General features: G+C 49.9%; 1 protein-coding gene across 3 annotated transcripts in view; it reads left to right on the top strand.

The window, feature by feature from the left end:
* Positions 1-17067, top strand: part of LOC138537982 (coagulation factor XIII B chain-like) — a 1433866-nt gene that overhangs the window by 687559 nt on the left and 729240 nt on the right. For all 3 annotated transcript variants that reach the window (XM_069641496.1, XM_069641495.1, XM_069641494.1), the window contains one exon: positions 4898-5080. In XM_069641496.1, coding sequence (XP_069497597.1) covers positions 4898-5080 — 183 coding nt within the window. The remainder of the gene's footprint in view (positions 1-4897; positions 5081-17067) is intronic.

Raw genomic sequence — 17067 nt, 5'->3', positions numbered from 1 at the left:
AGTAAGGGACACACCGGACACCATTTTTCTAAAATCGTTCCTGTATTCTTTTCTCGCAATTTCTCATTAGCTTGTCCTTTCTTGGGCCTTCTTCTACCATTTATGGTGGACGAGGCCTTTGTTTGACTTTCGTCTTCTGTGGGTTGCCATAGAGAAGCCAGCTCAGGCATCCGAGTTACTTTGAGAACAGGAAGCAGCCCAGGATCCCGAAACCCTGCTGGTCTTTGTCTTCTGGCATGCCTGCCTCGAACCAGTTCCAACTGGGAGGCTGGCTGTCCTGTAAGGATAGCCACCCCCCAGATTTTGAATGTAGCAAAAATACTGATTGGCTGGGTTTCTGGATAAGAGGTTGGATTCCTGGTGCACAAAGATGAGTAGACCACTGGAACAAGACTCGAAGAGAAAGAAGAGGAGAAGATGTCCTTAGCCACTTCCAAGCGGCTGTGTCAGGAATGCCTGGTCAAAATTGCCCACGTAGTGTAGAAGAAGAATTCTACCCTACAATGTAACCCTGTGTCTGGATATGAAAAAACTAGCACCAGGGGTCAATTGTTTGGAAGAATGGATCCAAACGTGTGGCAGAAGATTCCCTAAACCGGAAAGGAAAAGAGGTATTAGCAACAACCCTTTCCTACTATCAAAAACAGATAGGGAGGACAGATAATCTACTACCTTAGTGTAGATGCTTAACATCCCAAGGTGACACAGCTTGTAAACAACATCAAATCAAAGGAAGCTCTGGGGATATCTGTGACAATTGAGAAGGATATAAAGAATCCTTGGTACGTAAATAGGTCAGTTAGAGATAGAAAATCAAAAATAATGGACAGACACTTCTTACCATGGGCTGATCATGTGGTAATCAAAGATAGGACAAGTGCTACATGTAAGACCGTAAGGTACTGAGGTGGACGGGGCTATTCCTGCCGGCATGCGAACGCCTAGGGGTGAGGAAGTCCCAAAAGAGTACCCGACGGAACGAGGACGCTCCGCCTCTTCCCCAACAATGGTACGCAGGCATTGTCTAGTCCGTACCGGGGTGAGGCAAGGAGGATGGTACCAGCGGTCTTACGGGGTAGCACTTGCAGCTGAGTGGGTCCAAAGAAGAATCAGCAGTCCAATGAATTCCAGGTCGGCAGCGGGCTTGTGGTGAACAATGACCAGACGTGAGACAGGGGGCAATCCTGAATGAAGTCTGGGCCGGCAACTGGCGTTTCTTCAACAATAACAAACGTGAGGCAAAAGGCAGTCCTGAACGAAGTCTGGGTCAGCAGCAGGCGTTTCTTCAACAATAACAAACGTGAGGCAAAAGGCAGTCCTGAACGAAGTCTAGGTCAGCAGCAGGCGTTTCTTCAACAATAACAAACGTGAGGCAAAAGTCAGTCCTGAACGAAGTCTGGGTCGGCAGCAGGTAATTAGCTGACAAGCGAGGTGGGTTCAAAGAATCGGGAGACAGGACACAATGGAGAACAAGGTTCAGGGAGTCAGGTTGGGGATGGAAAGCATAGGGAGAACACAAGATACAAAAGTCCCTCAAAAAGGTCAAGAACAGAAAGGAAACTTGAGTGTACGAACGTAGCGCACTTTGGAAATAATGAGAAGCAATGAACGCTAAGCAAATAAGAGTTTAAGAAGCAATGATCACATGACCATTACGTGCATCTGACGCTGTAGGAGTCAGTGTCTCTGCCCCAATTTCCATGGCAACTGCCATCGCAAAGGAAAGGAAGGATATCTTTTCACGGATCTGGTGCGGCAAGGTAGTAAAACTTCCTTAATAGGTTTGCTACGAGATGGTACGTGTGAGTGAGTGTATGAATCGCGTGCTTTTGTAAGCACATGTTGAGAATAGAGAGACGGGAATGAAGCAACCCCACCTCAATTCCTGACAGGCTGCCAGAGCCTGCTGATTAACCACTGCTGTGCTTTCTCTTTCTTCTATTCAACAGAGGAGCTCCGAAGAGGACGACTCCTTCCTTTGGGCTGGTGGGACCAATCAGCCTTGAGACGTCCTGCAATCCGAGCTAGCCAACAATGAGCTGCAATCTTCCTGGGCTGCAAACCGTCAATACTCTGATACCTCTGACTCAAGTGCAGTGCAATGTCTCCCAAAAATTGAATCTGCCTGAAACTTTGGTGAGCTTCTGCTGGATTACCTGAGGCAAGATTCTGCTACTTTAAGCCTTCCGAACCGAGTGCCAGACCGAGCTGGGGATCCCGAATCGAACCAGTGATAACCGTTCTTCATCTGGTGTCCTAGAAAAAGGCACCACAATCACAGAACTGCACAAAGCTCAGAGGAATCCTTGGCTGTGAGCCTTTCCTCTCGGCTGCTACAGAGAAATCTCTTCCAGTGTCCCTTCTTCATTCTCCAGACCAAGAATTCAGTGACCAGGTCCTCTAGCTGCTGTGTCGTGTAGGTGTCCGTCTGCTCCACCTTCTTCACTGCTGAGGTACTCTGACTCACGGTAAAATAAACATAGCTAGAGTTGATTTGCTGCTCCTATGTTGCTGGGGTGTCATTCGTGGGTTTGGGAGTTTGAACAACCACGTTCGTCCAGACCTAAGGCTATTGAGCCTTCAGGGATCCCATGCTAACCGCCCAGAACCCTTTTACCCACTTCAACGCATTGTACTTACTTGTTACCAAAGATATTCTCTGGAACTCTGACTTTTCTTCAGTTGTTCCTGCTCCTGTTCTGTCTACAGCTGACATCTGGACCACTGGTCTCCCCTTCTGCCTCTGGGGCAACTCATGTCTATTTAGGGAAGGACTGCTAACGCAATAGGCTACTGTAAAAAAAAAAACAAGTGTTGCAAAGTACTTACCTGCTGTGTTAGTTCTGTAACAATGTAAGTAATGTTACAAAGTGTACTATTAAGTTGTTCTTAGTTACCTTGAACTGCATAAAGCCATTCTATATGTCTTTTATACTGTGGTTTACTTACCCAAAGTATTGTATTGGTTTTCACTTTGTGTTTGCTAACTGGAATAGTACTTACCTTTCTGAAGAAGTCTCTTCACTTATGTGTATATATAGAATAAACCATTACTTGTACATATAACAGTGGGTGTAAGTGTTTCTTTGGACCGTGTGCTGAAGTTCATTGTACCTCCCTACAGCCCACTCTCCCTCCTAAAATAGGCCTGACTGCTCAGCCATTGCTACCTTACCTTGTGTGGTACAGGCCTGTAATAGAAGTGGAGATATGTATTGCCAAGAAGAGTGAGACCCTAGGTCCAACTGGTAGTGGGATTTTAGAAAAAGTCCCTAACAGTTATGTTCAATCAGATAACTAAATATGTGGAGTTCAAGGGTTTAGCAACCCCCTCCAATCTAGATTTTGCAAAAGGCTCTCCAAGAAGACAGCACTGTAACATGTATTGAACATTGTCACCTCTGTACTCAGTAATGGCTCCTCTATTCTCATACTCCTTGATCTGTCTCCTGCTTTCAGTACTGTTCACCACTCCTCCCTCCTTTCCACCCTCTCCAAGATAGACATCTACGCCTCAGCACTCAACTGCATTGCCTCCTACCTCTCAGAATGATCTTATTCCATCTTGTGGAATATTGACATTTATAATCCCACACCACTGCTGTGGTTGTCCACAAATAGTCTCTTCTTGGTTAACACCTTTTCAATTTATAAACTTAATCATGTTTTGCAGAGTGGGGACTTTATTTGTTGCACTGATTTATTTGTCAAAAGTTAATAGGAATTTTGCAGCTTTCAGCCTTATTGCCGCTCTGCTGGACTTCAAGACAGGGTAAAAGTGTATGCATTTGTAGGGCTGCTCGAGTACAAATTCCTTTGGTATTTGCAATTCTGAAAATACTTCAATTGTGTGGTCTATCCATTTAGTTTATTAATGTGCTCCCTAATGCATACTAATCACTTGTATTAGCCTGTTTATTGTTTATTTTGATTAACTCTGGCTGCCACAAGGTAATTTTGTGTTGCAGATATCACTTTATAAATCATAAATAAATAAACTCCATTGCCGTACACACTCCAGCACATAGGAACTCATTACGAGCATGCCGGTCCTGTAACAACGGTGCCGGTAAGCCTACCGGCACCGTTGTTACTGGACCGGCACACTCTGAGTCTGTGGGTGGCTGCCGTCCCACCTGCCAGACCTGGCGGGTGGGATGGCACCCACCTGCAGCCTTTCCGGGAAGCACTGGCACCGTTATTAGCTGTGCAGGTGCTTCTGTCATCCCCATTCCCATTGAGTCCCATAGGGAATGGAAATTAACATTTTTCCAGCGCCTGACTTCCACGAACACCGGGGTCGTAATCCCCGGTGTTTCTGTGAAGCCAGGCGCCAGATAAAAGCACAACTTTGTCGGCAGCCTGCCGGTTTTACCGGCACGGCTACGGTCGGAGTTGTAATGAGGCCCATACTCTCTTCTCCCAAGCACTTCTTGACCTATATCTCACATTCCACTGTGTGCTGCTACCATTTCCACATTTTTTTCTCTAGTGGGGCCCTTCCTTTGGACCTCTAACTAGAAATTAAAATTCAAACAATCACTCACAATTCAACGTTTTGTTATACTGACAACATAGGAGCGATATTGTAGGATGTTTTTGATCCATCAAGGGGTGTGCCATCCATGCCAATAACCCTGAGAAGTCTTTTGAAGATGATGTTGTGTACATCTATTTTGTTAAAACTCAATTGAGGTGTCTCCTCTATCACCTGGTACTCTAACCATTAATAAAAAAACACCTGAATATTGCAATGCTTTGTGTTGTGTATTGTTTCTATTGTATAGTCTTTCAGGTAGGAGTACTATCACCTATCTTAAACAAATGCAACTATAACACATGTCATTGCCAAATCATGGGGGGCATATGCTGATTAATTCCTGTGTTCATTATACAGCAAAAGAAACATGTTCTCGGCCACCCAGTACAAAGAACGGCAGAGTTTCGGAGCTTGCCATGAAAACGAGCTTTTACAATGATGATAAAGCGACCTACATTTGTGATCCCGGCTATACGTTGATAGGATCGAAGGAAATAACTTGCATCGGCAGAACCTGGCCTACAGCCCCCACATGTACTGGTAAGTATTCCGTGTCCAGTCCATGCTCCTTAGGACTTTGTAGAAAATGTCAAACATCAGTTTATATATGAATGGCTTCTGAGGACATTCCTTTAAATGAGCTATGTGTTGAATACAATCACGTGTGCCGTTCATGTATGGACAAATCTGCTGTAAATGATCACCCCTACTTCAGTCGTTCAAGAGATTAATTAAAACCTGCTGTAGAGTCCCAGTATATGGGTTTGTCGTGTTAATGTTAACCTCACACGTCAAACATGTCCAGTTAAGCACAACCCATCCTTTTTTCTTTGATCTATTATTTATCTATCTTTCCATCCATTTCCCTTTCCTAACATACAATAATAATGTCATCATTTATCATGCTTTAGGTTTAGTAAAATGTAAGGTTTGTTTGTCATAATGAAGTAGGTCTATAGGAAGACAGCTCTGCGTTTCAAGGGAAATTCTCTGCCGGGCCCCAGTCACAGAAGGAGCAGACTGTGGCATCTCTCCAGGAACACAATTTCAGTCGGTCCTACAAAGAAGCCATGCCTCCTCATTTTAGTCCTGTGGCAAATTGTATTATTTTACAATATATGCACTGGCACCTAAAGGGGTTTGGACGTCTTTAGAAAAGGGACCATTATTAAAAGAACATTTCAACAATTTGTCTGTACATGAATTACTATGTTATCAGTATGTTCAAAGTAAAATAAAGGGTAGTGTGGGTAAGGCAGTTCCCTTTTCCCCCACTGGGCTTTAGCCATTATTTAAAATTTTGGAAAGACCCACCCATTCCCCCATTAGACATTTTAAAAACTACGATAGGAGCATACCACATATTTTAAAATGTTAAGTAACAGTCCAGTGTGATGTCGGTCCTTGCTATTTCTTCAAAAGTTTATTAAATCTTTATAAATAATATTTAGTTTTTGCAGAGGAAGACAGGCTCCATCTAGGGTGTATTTTTGGGGTAGGTCTCGACATGATAATGGAAGTGAGGGGAGACAAAGTCAAGTGGAAGATGTAATAAGTCGAAAAGAGCAACCTTCTACATCCTGGAGCCGTTGATTGAAACCTGAGTCCTTCTAATGCTCTCTACCTGTTATAGCTCTCGGAGAGTCCTAACCTCTCTCACACCAGGCATATAAATATCACTAGCTTGTAAACGAAAAGTAAGCAAATGGCATACTTGCAAAAAACAAAAGAACAAAGGAACCATTTCACATATATAGATTTGTACTACGTGCAGCACACATTTTATTCCAATTGATTACTCAAAAAGTAACAGGAGCACAAGCACAATGTACGCAGGCACAACTGTCTGCCCATGTGCAAATGCATTAGTGTAAGTGAAAATGGCAGTTGCAGAACCACTGTGCAGAAGGACCCATGTATCACTGTATGTACATTTAATGTATAGTGGAGAGAGACACCCAGGTGCTCCAAGTAGACCGACAGCCTCATCACGTGTTAGGCGGTTTCCCGTTACCGCTGCACTTAAGGGCTACCGGCCAACTCGTGATGAGGTCCATTGTGTTTTTTAACCCTTATGGCCAGAACCAAAAGATAATAACAGGGAATTGCAAAAAGGAAAAAGGGTGGTTTGATTTAAATAATTAGGAACCTCTTCTCCTGCATCCAGGGTCTGAGGTAAGGAGCCACTGGACATGAACGATGTAAAGATGAGCTTGTACGCAAAGTGAAAGGGATCTGCATACAGAGGATGTTGTGTGGGACCTCTTTCTGTGAATATAATAAAGATTACCCCTGCTAGAGCGCAGGGAGTTTGATTCTATTAAAGACACTGAGGGAAGAATTATGCTTCAACTTCCTTTATTCTACGCCTCACAGCAGATTGACATCTTAATTTTTCTTTTCTTTTTTTTCAAAACATAAAGAATCACAACAAATCAAACTAAACTACACATCCCAGCAACACCTGGGTCCTTGGTAATCCTCAAGTCCACTTCCTCTCCCTGGACCATACTTGTCACTTCCTGCCCAGGTCCCTTCCACTTTCTTTAGATGCCTTCCAAACCAAACGGAAACACAATCCTGCAGTCCACTTGTCATGTCTGCCCCGGAACTAATCCGATCAAAGCGTCTTGGCACGGGCAGTCAAACCAAACCTCAACCTCTCGACACCTCTGTTTCTGGGTGCTCAGCTTGCTTTCTGGTCCTCTCCTGCCAAACCAAAAAAACACACTTTAGGGAGGGTACCAGGGCGCAAAGTAAAATAAAACAGCGGTCCGTGAATACCACAATTGTAATCCTTTTAGTACTTGCACGAAAGGGCGGGATAATGCTCAACTCCATGTCTTTAATAGAATCAATACTCCCTGCGCTCTATTCTAGGTCAAGACCGCAGTTGAACATTATGCTTGTTCAAAGCTATGAACAATAGGCGCTGCTATGCTTGCTATCAAACAAAAGGTCTTAAATGAAGCATTGCTGGACCAATCAGCCACCTTTGATATGTAGATCCTCTCCTGAGTTCTAGCTCCGGCTGCAAATGCTTTAGAAGCCATTGTGCCCCTCACTGAATGGGCTCCAAAAATGGAGACATCTATACCTGCTAGGTTCATGACTGTCCGTACCCATCCAGCTATTGTCACTGCAGCTACTGCTTTATAGGGCCTCATCCGCATAATGAGCAATTGCGATACGCTCTGCAGCCTTACTTCGCTCGTCTTCACCTCATACTCCTTGAAACAGTTAGCAACGCAGAATTTCAGCTGCTCCTGGAAATAGGGGTACAAAATGATCACTGTGGGGCACTTTGTTCTCTTAGCGATTGAGAAACATACCCCTTCAGGAGAGAACATCTTCCTATGCACTTTGAGTGTTTTCACATCTGCCACTCTCCTGCAGGAAACTAAACATGGTAGCATAGCTAGTTTACCCGATAACTGCTGATCAGATAGATCTCTGTTTAGTGGCCAACCTACAAAGAGCTGTAAGACCGCATTAATATCCCACATCTGTGTGTATCTAGAGAAAGGAGGTGTGCAAATGTTCTCGCCACGCAGCAGCCTCACTACTGCCGGATGCTCACCTACTGGGGTTCCGTCCACTGGCTCGTGGCCTGCTGAAATAGCAGACCTGTACACTCCCACAGTCTGAAATGCTTTGCCTCCTTTCACGGGGATGCGAAACGGGAATTAATACCACATTGGCTGCACCATAGGCGCCATCTTCCCCACGTTGCTTCGTAGCTCCTAAGGGTAGTAGGAGCAAAATACTTTTTTTTTTTTTTTGAAAATCAATTTTATTAAGTTTCATCTGTGCATTACGAAGTTACATTACATTTGCTGATGTGAGTTAACAAGAAGGAACCAATCGCAACACACCCCTTCTCCCTCCCTCCCTTCCCCTCCCTCCACCCCCCTTCAGTTCAAATGTTCATAGGTTGGTTAATTGCTTGCTTAACAGGCTCTTAAGAAAACAGAAGTGTCAATGCACTGTGCGCTTGGCACGTCGAAGTCGTGTGGACCAACTGGGTAAAGTTCACAATCGGGTCTGCGGGCCATGGCCCCATGCCCTTGGGGGGGGGGGGTCCCTCGGCACCACCATTAAGCATTAGACCGCTTGGCCGTATTTGTCAAAAAAGGGGAGCCAGATTTCCTCGATGCTGGATTTGGACTCATCAAGCAGGTGTGTGAGGAACTCCATGTCGTAGATGGCCCGTACCTTGGTTACCCAGGTTTTTTCCCCTGGCATTTCCGGATTTTTCCATTTCTGTGCCAGGCAACATCTGGCTGCTACCAGCATAACCTGAAGCATATGGTCTTGAGTGCCCTCTTGGCCTTCCCCAATGTCAATTCCGAAGAGGAGGAGCCAAGGGCAGGAAGATCGCTCAACCCCATCCACCCCCTTGATCCAGGCCCGTACCTTGTCCCAATAGGTTTGGACCACTGGGCATCCCCACCACATGTGAAGGTAGTCTCCTCTTTCTGTCCTGCATTTCCAGCAGTTTGGGTCATATCCTGGCCTCATCCTAGCTATCCTCTGCGGGGGATAGTGCCATCGGTGTAGTATCTTGAGGGCCTGATGGCGATACTGGAGGGAGGCCGTAGATCGATTAGCCCGTCCACACATCTCCGTCCATCTTTCGTCATCGATTTCCTCACCTAGGTCCCTACCCCATTGTGTGCGTGCTGGCGGCGGGTCTCTGGGGACAGAGAACAGAAAGAGCTTATAGAGGCGGGTTATTATCCCCTTGGAGCCCCTCGCGGTTAGGAGAAGCTTTTCAAAGTCTGTGAGATCCCTCCTGAGGGTATCGCCCCAAGATGGCTCAGTGAGGACACCTTTGAGCTGAACATAACGGAAAGGGGAAAGCTTGCCTATTCCCAGGGCCTCCTCAAGGTCACTCAGGGGTAGGAAAGAGCCCCCCACCCACATATGGCCAGTCCTGCTAAGGCCTGCCTCGAACCATGTCTGGTATGATGGTGGTTCTGCTATTTTGGCCAGGAAAGGAGGGGCCCAAATGCAGCTTAAGGGGGAGGGCCATGTTGTGAGCCATCTGTAGTAGCCTCCCTCTGTCCATAGGGACCACAGTACTTTCAGAATCGGATGGTTCAGGACGGTTCTGGGGATCTTATTCCTTGGGACCCAGAGCCATTCTTCTATTGTGACAGGTGCAAGGGGCCTATTATCCATGGCTACCCACTGTTTTTACGTTTCCGGTGAGAAGTGATCAACCAGAATCCTCAACTGGGATGCCCTGTAGTATGTCCCCAGGTCGGGGTAACCCACTTCCCCGTCCTCCTTAGCCCTGGTCAATACCTCGTACGAGATTCTGTGTTTTTTACCCTGCCAGAGGAAATGAAGAAGGACTCGTTTCGTTTCTTCAAAGAAGGCCCTAGGGACCTGCACCGGGAGCATCTGGAAGAGAAACAGGAATTTTGGGAGAATCACCATTTTTATGAGATTGAGGCGTGCCATCCACGAGAGACCCACTCCCGCCCACCTTTCTATGTCTCTCCTGATTGCTGGCCAGAGGGGGGGGAAGTTGGCCATATACAGGTCTTCAAGGTCGCGCGTGATTTGGACTCCCAGATACCGGAACCCCTCCTCACTCCTTTTAAAGGGGAGTCCCTCCACAAAGGCCATCTCCGGGCCCGATAGCTTCCCACCAATGAATGCCACCGATTTGTCCAGGTTGACTTTATACCCCGATAGCTCCCCATATCGTGTGAGGCCCTTTAGCAACCGGGGGATTGTTTGGGACAGTCTGGTGACATAGAGCAGGGCGTCATCTGCGAAGAGGCAAATTTTGCAATGCATGTCCCCCATCTGTATTCCCCTGATGGCCATATCGTTGCGGACCGAGATTGCCCATGGTTCCATTACTAATGCATAGATTAACGGGGATAGGGGGCATCCCTGCCTCGTACCACGTTCAAGGGGGAATTCTCTTGATTCCGTTCCGTTTGCCACCACTCTGGCCGAGGGGGAGGAGTAAAGCGCAGATATCCATCCCAACCACCTTGAGCCCATCCCCATAGATGTGAGAACCTCCCTCATGAAGGCCCAACTGACTCTGTCAAAGGCCTTCTCCACGTCGAGAGCCAATAAGAGTGTGCCCTCGTTTCTGGCCTCAGTTGTGGCAAGTATGTGGAGTGTTTTCCTTAAATTATCGGAACCCTGTCTGTTAAGGATGAATCCCGCCTGGTCTGGGTGTATCAGGCGTGGGAGGGAGTTTTCCAGTCTGGAAGCCAAGATTCTAGCGAAAATCTTGGCGTCCAAATTAAGAAGTGAGATGGGTCTGTAAGACCCACAGTCCGTCGGGTCCTTGCCGGGTTTGGGTATGACGGTGATGAGGGCCTGCAGGAATGTCGGTGGGATTGTGTCCCGACTCCTAATCTGGTTGAACAGTTTAGCCAGGGGTTTCACTAGGATCGATTGGGTCTGTTTGTAAAAATCTGCTGTATAGCCGTCTCGGCCTGGTGCCTTTCCGGCCTTCGGTCTTTTGATGGCTCCCTCCACCTCTTCTTCTGAGATTTCCCCCTCAAGGGCCTCTAAGTCTTCGTCGGTCAGCTTGGGGAGGGGATGTTCTGCCAGGTAGGAGGAAATATCCTCCTGTGATTCGCCCACTTGCCTGGAATAAAGTTTGCTGTAGTAGTCAGCAAAACATTCCGTTATTTTCTGCCGGTCCCCATGAATTCTGCCTCCCTCATCACCAAGCTGGGCAATCCCTCTTTCCACTCTGCACCCCCGTGACCTTTGTGCCAATAGAGTGCCTACCCTGTCGCCCCGTTCATAGTATCTCTGCTTGGTGTACCGCATTTTTTGACAACCTCCCCTATGAGAACTGTATGGAGCTCCTGTCTTTTGCCCTGCATCTCGTCCAGGAGTGCATCCCGGTCAACCCCCGGGGCGCCCAATCTGGTCCGCAAGACCTTCAACTCCGCACGGAGTTTGCTCTCGATCAGGCCCCTCTCCCTTTTGCGCCTCGAGCCCTCTGCTATGAGGAGACCCCTAAAAGTGGCTTTCCCCGCTTCCCATACCATGGACATGTCAGTCTCCCCGGTGTCGTTTGTCTCAAAGTAGGCCAGCATTTCTTGTTTCATAAAGTCACGGAATACAGGGTCCCTAAGGAGCGTGTCATTGCACCGCCATCGGGATGATCTCGGGGCAATGGGCAGTGACCAGTTAGCCACGAGCAATTCGTGGTCCGACCACGTTATGGCCTCGACCCTTGGTTGGGTTACCACCCCGACCCCCTCCTCTGAGGTCAGCAGGAGGTCGATTCTACTGTAGGTGCAGTGTGGGGGAGAGAAGAAGGTGTAACCGCCTTGGCCCGGGTATGCTTTTCGCCAGGTGTCTACCCAGTAGTGATCCCTCAGGAGGGTTTGCAAGGCCAGGTTGTCCTTAGTGATCCCCTTGGGTGTCCCTCCCCTGGCGGACCACCAGTCCAGTTGGGGGTCAGCTATGAGATTGAAGTCCCCGCCAAGTATCATGGCCCCCTCTGCCCACTCGTCTATGACACTGAAGATCCGCGTGAGGAACTCTACCTGACCCGAGTTGGGTGCATATACGGTGGCGAGAGTGACGCGCTGTCCCTCGCAAAACCCTTTGACACCTAAAAATCGACCTCCAAATCCTCTCTTGGTTTCTACCCCTGTGAGTTGGAGTGCCCTTCCCAGGAGAATGCCCACCCCCTCCTTCTTTGAGGTCGTGTGTGATGCCCAGAAGTTGCAGCCAATATCCTTCCCTTTGATTCTGGACTCTCTCCCTCATTTATAATGTGTTTCCTGTAGGAATAGGACTGTTAGATGTTGTTTGCGGAACACATTGCTCGTAAGGGAACTCTTATTTTGAGAGTTAAGGCCGTTGACATTCAACGTGCCTATCTTCCCTTCAATCATTATCGTCTTTTCGGTTGTGCACTTTGGACCCCTCATAGTATCTGAATTTCAGAGCCCGCCGCCAAGCAGGTTTCTGTGATTTGAACTGACTTTCCCCCTTTACCCCTCTGTCTGCCCTGTTGACCATTCTTCCCCCTCCCCCCTATTCCAAGCCCCCCTCCCTGTTTCCTCCCCCCTCCCACCTTTCCCCTGAAATATAAGGCGTTCGTCCACTTTCCCAGCATACGTTGGGGTTGGTCAACGAACCACCAAGGACTCTAACCCCAGCCCCGGGATTTTCATGTGTTGGGGAATCCCAATTCTCAAAATCAATATAGATCGGCCCCGTCAGAACCTCGGTACAAGTGTCCGAGATAAAATTCCGGAACAATGAGCCCCCACTCCAGCCCACCAACCATTAACTTGGGCCTCGTGTGTGGGCTAACTCAACCAAACAGTTAACTTTTTAACAAACTTTCGCCCGCCCTGTAGTCCGGCGGGCCAGCCGTAGCGCCAACGCGGCGTCCAGTTATGGCACCTCGTGGACCCAGGACCTCCAGTGCCTGGACCCCGAGTCAATGCTCACCTTGTGATATCCTCCACCTCCGATCGAACGGTGTTATCATGACTTTGAGTGGTATTCAGAGTTTGTCGACGGATGTCTAGTTTTCCGGAGCTTCCGGGCCCCCTTGACCTTGGATTTGCCGTTGTGGTTCACCAATCTGTCAGGACCCCTGGGGGGGTCTCGGGCTCCTCCATCCTGGGCGCCTGAGTGGCCCGCCTGGTCGCCAACCAGGTCGTCTGTGGCCCTCCGAATATCCTCCTCCGACACCAGGTGGTGCTTCTCCCCTAGCCATTCAAATTCCAAGTAGAAGGGATGTCCCCAGCGGTATCGAACCCCTTTTCCCTGAAGCCATCTTGTGAGGGTGCCACATTTCCTCCTCATTGACAGGGTGAGGGCCGACAGATCTTGAAAGATGGACACCCTTGAGTCGCCGTATTGTATGTTGCCGAGGTTTCTCGCTTTCTCTAGAATTTTGGCCTTGTCTTTATAATAATGTAGCCGGACCAAGACCGAGCGCGGGCCTCTGCCCCCCCCCCCCACCCGGTGCACCCTGTCAAAGTTGATCGTGCCCGCAGCCTCTGTTCCCAGGGCGATCCTCACAATGTCGTGCACTTTGCCCTCGAGTCCTTGTGTGGATTCACCCTCGGACTCCACCAGGCCAAAAATGCACAGATTGTTCCTTCTCTCCCTGTTCTCCATGTCGTCGACCTTAAGCCAGAGTTCTTCCTCTCGTCTTTCCATGTCTTGGAGTCTAATATCCATTTGGGTTTCAAGGAGTGTTACAGAGAGTTGATTGTTTTCGACTCCCTCCATTCGGTCCTCTAGGGTGGTGACTTTGGTCGTGAGGTCAGCCAATTTGGCACCCATGTCAGTCCTCATCCCCCGTATCTCCTCTAGAATCATCTGGATATTGTTCTGGATGGCCCCTAGGTCTGGGGGTGGGGTAGCGGGGCCCCCGGTCGCCATGACACTCTCGTTGGCAACAAATTGGTATTTCAGCAGGTTTTCTTTCCAGCTCATGGAAGGATCGTGTCGGTTACTTATTAGCGGGCACCGCCTGGTCGTCAACCGTGTCTGGGTCAGTTGGGGTGCAGGGTGGAAAGGGGGTGCGTCCCCCGAGGGCGTCGGCAGCTCGGAGCGTGACTACCCTGTTTGGCTCCGTTAGTTAGTCCTGTGGTGGCGATCTCCAGGTATCTCAGCTGGGGGAGTTCCCAAGTTGTTGTAGGTAGGGGTATCTGGGGACCCAACTCAAGCAATGTTTCAAGTGTGCATAACGTTCCCTTTGGTACCCCGTTTACTCCAAGAGCCCTTCCAGTGGAGGGGGGTCGTAGGGGTGCTGAGCAGGGGTCCTTGCCCTCTATGCTTGCCTCACTTTGTTCCCCCAAACCTCGCCGCAGTGGGGAGGGTCCTCGTCGCGAGGTTGCAGGTGTCCCATGGCACTTTCCTCAGGTAAGAGCGGGAGGAGGGGGAGTGTGTTGGGGGGGCGCGCTCCCGCGTCGGCCCCCAGGCGATGTCGATGCTCCGTGGGCAGATGGATGGCTCTCTTCGGGTCGGACCCTGGGGCCGTGGAATGGGCAGGTGGGCCCGGGCCTCCCTATGGCGGAGCGTGCCCACGGTACCCCGGCCGCCCCGCCTCGAGTGTCAGGAGCGCCAGGCGTGGAGCCCCAGGGCGCCGCAGGCCGCCTTGGTGTGTGCTGCGATGGGAGGGGGGGGGGCGCGCTCCCGCGTCGGCCCCCCTGCAGTGTCGTTGCTCCAAGGGCGGGAAGATGGCCCTCTCCGGGCCGGGCCCTGGGGCCGTGGGACGGGCCGGGGGGTCCGGGCCCCCCTATGACAGGCCGCATCGGCGGCGTCCCGGGTGCCCCGCCTCGAGTGTCAGGAGCGCCAGGCGTGGAGCCCCAGGGCGCCGCGGGCTGCTTTGGTGTGTGCCGCGATGGGAGGGGGGGGCGCGCTCCCACGTCGGCCCCCCTACGATGTCGCAGCTCCCTGGGCGGGCGGATGGCCTTCCTCGGATCGGGCCCCTGGGTCGTGCGATGGCCCGCGGTAGGCCGCGTTAAGTGTCCGGGGGGGGCGCCACGGGCCCACAGCCCCAGGCCCACCCGTGCGCGGCACAGCCTGTGTGTGTGCGGCCGCCGCGCCCTCCCTCGTTGCCTCCTACGTTGCTTCGCACCAGGCTGTGGGGGAGGGGTCGCTGGTATCGCCTCGGCCCGTAAAGCTCCGCGTAGGAGCGTCAGATCGGGACCGGAGTTGGGTCCAGGTGGGGGCTACAGGTTCCCACTCCTCTTGGTGGGGTTCGCGTGGTTCATGGGACCCTCGTTCCGCTGGTGGACCGCAGTTTACCTGGGGCTGGGTGCGGAGCTCGAAGCTCAGGCGTCCATCCTGCCTGCGCCCCCTGGTGGCCTCCGCAAAATACTTTTTGATAAAGTTGGCAGCTGGTCTTGAAATGCCTGGCAGACTCCATTTTCCCCTGCTACCTGCATGCCAGCAGAGGGAACTATTCCGACCTCGTCAGAGGAGGTCCAATCTGCCACTACATTCTACACTCCCAGAAGATATTCCGCCGTCACTGAGATCTTCAGTCTAGGCAGTAATGCCAGAAGTGCTTCATCAACTCCACCAGCACCCTCGACCTGGTTTCTCTCAGGCGATTGATGTAGCGCACTGCTGAGATGTTGTCCATACAGAGAAGAACAGAACACTCCGCTATGTCCCTTACGAACGCCTTCACTGCAAAAGAGCCTCCGAGCAACTCTAGGCAATTGATCGCGCCCTTGCTGGCTAACCGCTCTCTCTCTAATGATCTTGGGGACAAGATCCTGTGTCTCTGCCACCTTCCCTGGAAAGTTAGGCCTGGGGCACTCTGAAAGCAATTGGTATCTCACTTCCTTTTCAATTGGCTTACGCAGTCTTCGGGTCATGCAAGAGGCCACTCTCAGTGATGGCAGCCAGTCATTGGATCTGGGATACACAATAGATTTGGGATCAAACATATCCATCAGCTCCTCTTCTCTTTAGCTTTTCACCTCCCACCTTTCAATCTGAGAGTGGATCTGGAGTCTGACAAGTTGGACTCTGGCGAAGAGTCATCATCGCCCCCTATATTTTGCACCCCAGGGGAAGAGGGTTGGAGGCTCTGCATGGTTGATCATTTTATGAAAGCTCCTTTAAGCTTCTCGAATGCATTAACAGCCTCAGGAGGCTTTCTTTTTCCCTCCTTCAGTGGACCCGGGGGAGTTGAAGTGGCCTTCCTCTTATGGGTCTGTTCTCTCCCCTTTTTAACCTCCTCTCTATGAGGTTGGTTAGAGGATGTGCTGTCATCCACATCTGGACTCTTGTTCTTAAGGCCATCCACAATCAAGCACTCAAGTTCTTCTAGTCTCTCTTGAAGTGAACGCAGCCCTAGTGCTACAACATCTATCAGGGAATCTGCCAACACTCCTTTGAAAGTGAGAGTCAGATCTGAATCTTCATCTGAGATAACCTGGTCCTGGCTCCCCTCACTCCAGATATGACTCCATCTTGAGCCACCACACTATCTCAACTGTGCCTGGTCGCCGTCTGAACAAGGCAGGCTGAATGGCACGTCCTCTGACCTGGGGTGATGGAGAGCCAGAGGGAATATTGCAACATGGGCCAACTTAGCTCCCAATAATAGCTTGGGAATGACTGCTCCTCATATGGAGATGAAATGTGAGGGCCTCTGGGTCGGGGCACAGTGCTAGAAGCACCTCCTTGAATGTTGGTTGGCGTGCTGCTCTTACTGTCCTTAGCCTGCAGCTCATAGGCTCTAGCGAGTGCTACTCGCGCTCCCAATCCATTTCACAGTTGTCAGCAGATATCTCTGTGAGAGCGGTAGCCTCACTGTAGCTCAGTTGTTATTTTGGAGGATGGTAGCAGCACTCGCTTCAAATCCGTTATTATGGAGGCTGGCCGCTGCGCTCTCTTTATGCCACGTCGGAGTAGATTCACTCCATGCAATTAAATCTTCAACACACCTGCACGAGCGCTCCGTTCTTGTCATTGAAACGTTATGCACAACTTTGCTCCCGTGCAGCGAAACACCCATAACACTGTGGCGCATCGGAATCTTT

This window comes from Ambystoma mexicanum, chromosome 1q (assembly GCF_040938575.1).
Source record: "Ambystoma mexicanum isolate Mex_15411 chromosome 1q, UKY_AmexF1_1, whole genome shotgun sequence".
NCBI classification, from domain to species: domain Eukaryota; kingdom Metazoa; phylum Chordata; class Amphibia; order Caudata; family Ambystomatidae; genus Ambystoma; species Ambystoma mexicanum.
The sequence above is the reverse complement of the archived record's forward strand: the minus strand, read 5'-3'. Positions and strand labels throughout refer to the sequence as shown.